This window comes from Medicago sativa, chromosome 3 (genome assembly GCF_051527215.1).
Source record: "Medicago sativa cultivar Bolivia chromosome 3, Bolivia_mono, whole genome shotgun sequence".
NCBI lineage: Eukaryota > Viridiplantae > Streptophyta > Magnoliopsida > Fabales > Fabaceae > Medicago > Medicago sativa.
In genome coordinates, this window is record NC_140751.1 from 93,178,375 (window position 1) to 93,187,627 (window position 9,253).

The 9,253-nt window shown below is 29.8% G+C and overlaps 1 protein-coding gene across 1 annotated transcript; it reads left to right on the forward strand.

The window, feature by feature from the left end:
- The first annotated feature begins 7,107 nt into the window (after nucleotides 1–7,107).
- On the forward strand, nucleotides 7,108–8,342 carry BKI1 (BRI1 kinase inhibitor 1). Its single transcript, XM_085756027.1, has one exon. It carries the CDS (start codon nucleotides 7,228–7,230, stop codon nucleotides 8,125–8,127), a length of 900 nt encoding a protein of 299 aa, XP_085612153.1. The 5' UTR covers nucleotides 7,108–7,227; the 3' UTR covers nucleotides 8,128–8,342.
- Nucleotides 8,343–9,253: the final 911 nt, after the last annotated feature.

Consider the following 9,253-nt stretch of genomic DNA (forward strand, 5'->3'; position numbering starts at 1 on the left):
GCTCAGTTTCGTTTTTTTTCTTTTTGCATCTGTTTGATCCATAGTCAGGAATAATAACCTGGGGTTATTTCTACAAGGGTGCCACACTGCCACTAGTGTATGCGCAGTGCAGGCACCAACAACAAACTATGCGTCTTTGTAAAATGAATGACTATAGTTTTGAATGAACTGGCCAGTTTTGTTTGTTTCTTTATTATGAGATAAAGGCAATATGTTTTCTTAGTATAGGAGTTAGAATTAGAATTTGGTATGTTTGGATCGGTAGTATAGATGTATCCTATTTCATTACTCTTCGCTCCATTTAACTGTACCAATCCAAACATTCAATAAAAAAAACAGTTTTTATGTAAGGTATTAGATATTTACTGCATTTCTATTAATTAATAACACATTAAACTACAATTTATGGGGAACAAAGTTTTTTGTCTACGTTTCTTCTTTTCCTCCTTTAAATCCAAAATTTGAATCAAATATAGTGCTAAGAAATATAAAAAACACAGTACATGATATTTAATCTCTCTAAATTTATCCCGTTTTGCAAGGTTACAACTACAGTTGGAAGAGTTAAAGATATGCGTATAAATAAATAGAATCTCTAAATGGCGATGGAGGTTGGTGAGTGTGGATAAAGGTACTTACTTGGAAGGAAATTTTGAAAGCAAAATAGGGAGAATGAGATGGTGATTTTAACTCGTTATTGTTAAATCTGAGTAAGGCGCCCAAGTATGCTTCCCAATGGTAGAAAGACATTTGTGAGCTTGGTAAGGTTAGGGGGGAGGATTGAAGAGGAAGCTACTTCCTTTTGCCTTGATCCGTGGTTTAACAAATTTGCTACAAAGCAAAATGTTTCCAAGGATTTTTGCTATGTCGATTAAAAAAAAAACCTTCTATTAGTGAGAAAGGGAGAGTAATGGATCGGTCTTAGTGTTGAGACTTAAGTTGAGGAGAAATTTCTTTGAATTAGAGCAACAATTATTGGGTGATTTAAGGGATTTAATTGACTAACGGTTGTAAATTGAGCTTCGTGGAAGATAAATGGATTTGGAATATTGATCAATCAGGTATTTTATTTATTTTTTGGTTAAATCCTTGTGTGAGGTCTTATCAAAAAAATTCCAACCCTAAAATAATCTAAATGTTGGGCACGAGAAGAGGTTTGAGAGCTAATTGGATTAGCTTGACGTTGGCCCCAACAAAGGTTCAAGCTTTCGCTTGACAATTGTTCCTTCATCGATTAGAACCCCGTGAGAATCTCTAAAAAAGGGGAATCTTTCATGACGATAGAGCGACATATTGCATGTGGTTTTCGAGGGGATTTAGAGGAAGAGAATCATCTCTTTTGCACTGGTCATTTCAATGGCTTGGTTTGGTATCACATTTTCAAGTGGGTGCGAACGGGGGGTAATTTTGTTAGGAACAATTCCTTCTCTTTTTGATTATTTCTTCTCCTCCTCTTTGAATATTAAACATAAAAAAAATTAAATGTTAATTTGACATACAACAGTTTGGAAGATTTGGGAGGCAAGAAATGATATGATCTTCTCTGATAAAATTCTTAGTTTAGAAGACTTAGGGGATGATATCAAAGTTACTTCGTGGAGGTGGCTTCTAGTTAGTAAGAAAGACGTTCCTTGCTTGTACTATGAATGGTTTTCAAACCCTCTTAGAAGTCTTCTGTGTTATGCGTTCACCATTGCAGTTTGGTGGGTCGAGTACCCCTATCAATTGATGGGTCAAGTACTAATTGTACTTCTCTCATTATTATATTCAATAATACTCATTTTACCGTTGAAAATAATAATAACCATTGTGTGTACTCACCTAAAATTACGAAGTTATAAGTTAACATCCCACACATTTTCTCTTTAGACAAAAAACCATTTCTAACTATTTGAAACCAATTTTAAACAAAGAAAAATTTGTTGTAAATTTCATCAATTTTATCTTTTAAACAAAATACCATAATTTTTTTCTTAATTTGTAAATATCTTTTTAATTCACAAAAATTACCATTAATTCATTAGCAAGAAAGTAATTAAGCTAAAACCTTATTATTTAATGTACCGTAGAAACTCTCCTACAAGTATTGTAAAACGTAGTTGGTGCATGTGTAAACAAACAAATATTATACTGACAATACGTATAAATTAAACTCATTGTAATTGATCCAAGTTTTGTTGTTGTTGTTGATGTGCTAGCTGTACTTTGTCCTATGACTAGCCATGTTTAGGGGGAAAAAAGGATTGATCGAGAACATTGAATGGCTAATATGAAAGGGAGGAAAACATTTTGTTAATTTTCTCAAACAAAAGGATCTCTATGTTGTTCGATCGTGAAATATTTGTTTTATGCCACGTCCTCTTTATCTCTCTCATGTCACGAAAAGCAAAGATGAAAAACTTAGATTACAATTACATGTTTCAGCAGTGAAAGTTTTGAGGATGATTCAATCCAACCAAATAATGGCTCCATGATTAAGATGTTGACCTTAGCCATGCATATACAAAATTCCTTTGAATGGACCTCCACCATATGCACGTGTGTGTGGGTCTATTATCACTCCCACCACCTATAGCCACAATAACTAGGTTGGAAGAGCGGCTGCCTAGGACATCATTTTTTTAGGGGCATTAAAATTATTATTTTTATTTCATAGTTGGTACTATATATATATTTCCTCGTGAGCTTAACTCAGTTGGTTGGACAATGCATAAAATTATGCAAGGTCCGAAGTTCAAACCCCGACCACTACCAAATATATATATATATATATATATATATATATATATATATATATATATATATATATATATCCTTATTTATTAATTTTGTTACATCTGCAGCAACTTAACCTAATTTATATATATATATATATATATATATATATATATATATATATATATATATCCTTATTTATTAATTTTGTTACGTCTGCAGCAACTTAACCTAATTTTTTTCCCGCTCATTTGCTTTAGGTTTGCAATTATTTAACCTAACAAATTCCATCTAAAAAAATGCATTGCACACCAATTTCATTCCTATCCTCTTGCCTTTTTTTTTTGAAGAAAATATTTTCTACATCCGTATGATCCTTCTATTTTATACTTTTTTTTTGTCAAGAATTTTTTTGGATTTTTTTTTAATTTCATGCATTTTTTTTTGACATCCTTATTTATTAATTTTGTTACGTCTGCAGCAACTAACCTAATTTTTTCCCGCTCATTTGCTTTATTTGATTTGCAATTATTTAACCTAACAAATTCCATCTAAAAAAAAATGCAAAAAATGCATTGCACACCAATTTCATTCCTATCCTCTTGACTTTTTTTTTTTGATGAAAATATTTTCTACCATATCAATGATCACGTATGATCCTTCTATTTTATAATTTTTTTTTTGTCAAGAATTTTACACTTTTTTTTAATTATTTTTTAATGTCATGCATTTTTTTTGACATCCTTATCCTTATTTATTAATTTTGTTACGTCTGCAGCAACTTAACCTAATTTTTTTCCCGCTCATTTGCTTTATTAGGTTTGCAATTATTTAACCTAACAAATTTCATCTAAAAAAATGCATTGCACACCAATTTCATTCCTATCCTCTTGCCTTTTTTTAAGAAAATATATTCTACCATATCAATGATCTTACGAGTTAAAGATTATTTATTGGTCTCTATTATAGTCGAAAAAACCCGTGCGACGCACGGGTCAAAAGTCTAGTTAATATTAATTAATATTAATTACCTTTGATTAATTATATTAAAAATATATTTTTATAAAATCTTAATTATAAATGACTCTTTTGCAACAAAAAAAGCAAGAAAAAAGCCGTTCAAATAATTAAAAGAACACAACTTTATTGATTCACACATGATACAAAAAATCATAAGAACGACCCTAGTCAATGTAAAATTGTTTTTTTTAGGGAAGTAAATGTATATTTGTTGTGAAATTATATGCTATAATATAAATTCATCACACATACACTATTTTTTTTTTTTGTTGACAAAATCACACATACACTATTATTATATACGGTGTTGGGGCTCACAATCACATGACATTCTTTCCCTAAACGACATAGCTTCTTCTGTTTCTTTGAGCTTTCGTGCTCATCAATGAATGATTTATGAATGGGTGAAGTGAATAATTCCCAACAGCTGGACGGGTGAGTGATGGTCCTCCCACTCTTTTTTCTTTTTTTCAAATTAAATAAATTATTTGCTTTTATTTGTGTGATTATATATACTTTATGCTACTTTGCATATGCCTTCAAGTAGGATTTGTTTGCACATTTGTTTTTTAAGGATAACATGGTGAATTATTTTATGATATCTTCTTGGTTCGGATTATATACCTTTTGCTTATCCTAATGGAATTTCACTTTTGTTATTTAATACCCGTCTTTTAGATTTTACTTCTATTATTTTGTTATTTAAAGTTTTAAATATCATATAAAGCCTAAAATGATAAAATACAGGTACATATTTTTTTTTTGACAAGTACATATTTTATATAAATTAATTAAATATACTAGTACATATATTTTGTAAAAAAAAAAAAAAAGATACTGGTAAATATTGTCATAAAAAAAAATTCACAATGCTCCCAAATTTGTAACAATTGTCTTTGAATATTTATTAATTTCCCATAGTATGGGTCCATTTGTTATAAATGTTTTAACAAAATAACCATCTTTAAATTTTTTCATCTATTACGGTAAAAAAATCATTTGGTTTATTAATTTTTTTAAAAAAAAATCTAAAAACTGTTTTAAATGATTGAAAACTGTTAAGAGTAACTTCACTAGAAAATTATTTTTACAATTGTTTTTTTTAAAAGAAATATGATTTTCATTATGTTAAACAAACACAAAATATTCCACTGTACAGTTACGGTGAAACCACTGAACCCAAAAACAAACACAAAATAGTTTTTTTTTTCTTTCAAATCTCTAAAAGTTAATCGTTAAATTGTTGAATATTTAAATTTCTTTTTTATATAATTAATTCATAACATACGGACCCATAATCGTAATCATTTTAAGCAATTTCATCATCATTTCATTTTAAATAATTTTGGTGTTTAACATACGGACCCATGATTCAACTCATTTTTATATAATCTTAAATGTTATGAACTATAAAAAAAGTTATAGAGAATTATATAATCTTGAATGAGTAAAAAAACATTATGAATTGTACCAACAAAAAAAAACATTATGAATCTTTTTTCTTTTTTTTTGATCTGACATTATGAATCATAAGATCACTTTTATACATTCTCTATAACTTTTTGATACGGGTAATAATCAAAGAAAGAGTAACTTTTAGCCAGCTTAACTCATGATTCAACTCATTCAAGTTTAGTTTGTATTTTATAACCAGCTTAACCCTACACACGCTTAAATTATTCATGGTTTTTTTTTCCCTTCTAATTTTTCTTGTGCTTCACATTTGATGATGGAAACTTCATTCTCTAAAAAGTGAAAACCATCTCACTGATTGGGGGAAAAACTTCCAAAAAAATTGAGTGGAATCCGCCATGCCAATCGCGTCTAACATTTGGAGTTTTGTGACCTCATTTCCAAAACCAGCACAACAATTGCTGTTGGACTAGACAGGGACCCAACGTAACAAACCACCAAATTTCTTAACACACTACTAATCTCACCCTTCTATTTGCATTACAATCTAATCCAATACAATAAGTCAATAATTGTGTTTGCAAAGAAATTATTTGTGGCTAATTTCAACTTGTATCTTGTTCTTGTGGTAAATAACGGGGATTATGCCACTCCGTAAGATTGCAACCATAACAGTCAATGACTACTCATAAACAATCAATCAATAACTAAGGTCACAATCCAACTTGGATATAACATCCACAATATTTAAACTTTTTTTTTTCTTTCAATAGCTTGCCTCCATCTCCATCGAAGATAGTCTTATTTAAGATATTTTTTGAGCACATACTAAAAAATAGATTGCACTCCTAGATAAAATTCAAACATTGATAGGTCACATTGTTAAACTAGATCTAAACTCGTTGGTATTTAAATTATTTTATTTTTTTGACAAAACTAAAACGATATTCATTTATTCAAATTGATAGTATATCAGATACAATAACATGTTCAACGTAACATCCCTAAAAACGTAAAGGTGAATCTGCGAACAAACTCACAACACACAAGTTAATAGCATACAACGGCAAAATATCTACAAATAATATGATAAATTCTAAGTCACCGAAATACCCATGCTTCTGAATCTGCAACGTCGACGCCCAAATCATTGATTGAATCTGTAATTGACTGAAATTGATATTTCAATAGGAATCAAACGAACACCGCAACAAGACGTGAAATCAAACGCCACACAAGACTACGAACAACACAACGCCGCACTCAGACGACGAAATCACTAAAAACACGAAATCAAAAACTTGATATGTGTGAAAACTAAAGAAATGGGAAAAGATGCAGAGGGGCGATCCTAGGTCAAAAAATGACCTAAAACCACCCCTCCTTGATGAATAAAGGAGAAAAAAAACTTAGAGAAAATGTGAAATTTCTCTCACTAAAAAAGTAGGGCCAACTATTTTATGAATATTTGGTATTTAAATTATCTTATAACATCAACATTTTTAAACTTACAAGAATACAAAGATAATCAGTGATTCATTATATGTTTCACAATTAGTGACTGATTTGATCATTTCACTTAGATAAAAAAAAAATGTATACATGAAAGAAAAAAAGTAATATTTTACTAAATTACTCGAGTATCGATTTATTCATAATCAACATTAACGCAAAAGTGGAAAATATTGAATTGAATGTAAAGTTTTACATTAAAATTTAAAAGTGTCATTTGTATTTGAACAATTTTTTTCACAAATATATACTTATTGTGAAATTGGAAAGAAATGAGTAATAAAAATATACACACACAACTAATAAATGCAATGTCTTATATGTATGAAAAAGTATCAAAAAAAGGGCACACAAAGTCCAAAGAGAGTTTTTGACAAGGACTCAACCCTTTCCTTGTTTTCCGGTTTTCTGATCCCTCCTAAAAACCTTTCTTAAAATTCCATCCATACAACAAAGAGAAAGATCATTCACAACACCTTTCCATATCTCTCTCCACCCAAAAAGAAAAAAAGTATTATAGATAGACCTAACAATTCCAAACACTTCATCAAATCTTGTCAAACTGTTATGGAAACACAACAACATCAAAACATCATAGAAAAACAAATTGAAGAAGAAAAAAACAACCATTCAATCCAATTGGAACAAACATCATCACCAAAACATCCTTCTTCACCACCCTCTTCTTCTTCTTCACCTTCTCATGAATTCTCTTTCACAATTTCTCTCCACTCTAATTCCTCCACAACAATCCATGACAAATCTAAACCACCTTCACCTTCTCTTGCACTTGATTTATCTCCAGCTGATGACATTTTCTTCCATGGTCATTTACTTCCTCTTCATCTTCTTTCTCACTTCCCGTCCTCACCGCGATTTTCCACCAATTCAAATGATAGTTTCACTCTTCCAATCAGAGAATTGTTACAAGATGAAAAGATTAGAAAAGACACTAGCAGCTGCAACACCAGCCACAGAGAAGACAACATCAACATCAACATCAACAATACAAGAGGAGTTACAAAAGATGAAAACAAGTCCAACAATACTAAAGCTAGTAGTTTCTCATTGTTTGGATCATCAAAAGGAAATCATAACAATAAAGAGAAGCATAACAAGAAGAAACTTGTTGGGTATGATATGATTCAAGCATTGAAAAAATACTTAAAAAATGTGCAGCTTTTTAGAGGGAGAAGAGAAAAGAATGGATTCCATGGAGAAGCTTATTCACGTTCAGGGAATTTAATAAGGAAAAATAAGCCAGAAGTGAGAGGAAGTAGAGGAGAATATTCAGCACCAGCTTCAATGAGAGCTTCTCCAACAAATAGTGGCTTATTGCTTGCAACAGGTGGTTCTCTTTCTTCATCTTCTTCTAATAATAGTTCCATGGAAGAGTTACAAGCAGCTATTCAAGCTGCAATTGCTCACTGCAAAAATTCTATTGCAAAAGAAGATAAGCTCAGTTAAATTGCTCATACTCTTAGACACATCATAGATATCTTTTTTTTTTTTTTTTTTTTTTTTTTTTGTTCCTATAGTTGTTTTGTATTTACTGTCTATAACTTTTTTTGTTCCTAGTTGTGTATGGTAGCTAGTTATTGTCATAGTTTTCACATTTTATGTTTCTGTAGACTGTAATGTTCAATCTATATCTGAAAATTTACCTCAGGTTTATACTTAAACACCTATAAGGGAGGACTTACTTCATAAAATTAAAAAATAAGGGTAGGACTTGTTACTACTCCCTACTCCAATATATATTATTTAAGCAAAATATTTTTAATTATTATTTTAACAAAAACTTGAATTCTTTTTTCTTTCTATATTACTATTAATTATTATTAATATATCTTTGATGAATGTGTATTTGTTTTTCTTTTTCAACCTAATTAATATGAAACTAGTATGTTAAAAAATCATACATATTTTGCTTTAAGTAGCAATTATTCATGCAAATATATAAAAGTTATAATTTAATGTGCATTAGTAACTAAGTGTAACCTTTTCATCCTCCTCCTTCTCGGATTTCTCTGAGATATATAATGTTTTCGTTAAAATAATATATGGTAGACAATTCAAACAATGTAACTTCTGTAAAATAAAAACTAACTGTAACTTGTGTGTGAAAGTCGATCCATAGAAATTACTACAAAATTTGTTTCTCTCTTTTACATGAGATTCCAGAGACAAAGAATAACTGACAAAATTATATATCAGACAAGATTCAAAATTTGTGTCTTTTAGCTCAACTTGTAAAGTATTTCGCATATAATTCTGAAAAAAAATCAAGCGATCAGTTTTGTTCCTAAAAGGTGATATAAACAATATCTTTTAATTTGGTAAAATAAAAAAACGAATAATTTGTAGGTGAGTGTGATTGTTGGAATAGGGTTTATTTTACTCAAACGTTTCTGTTTACATTTTGTGAATATAAAATGAAATGTAGTTGTTAAGGAATTTCGTTTACTCAAATATTTGGATTTGAATTTTGTGCTTTGTCCCTTAAGCAATCCCACTTAACATTTTTTTTTTTATCAAATAAGCAATCTCACTTAACATTTTTTTTATCAAACAATCTACTTAACTTGAATAA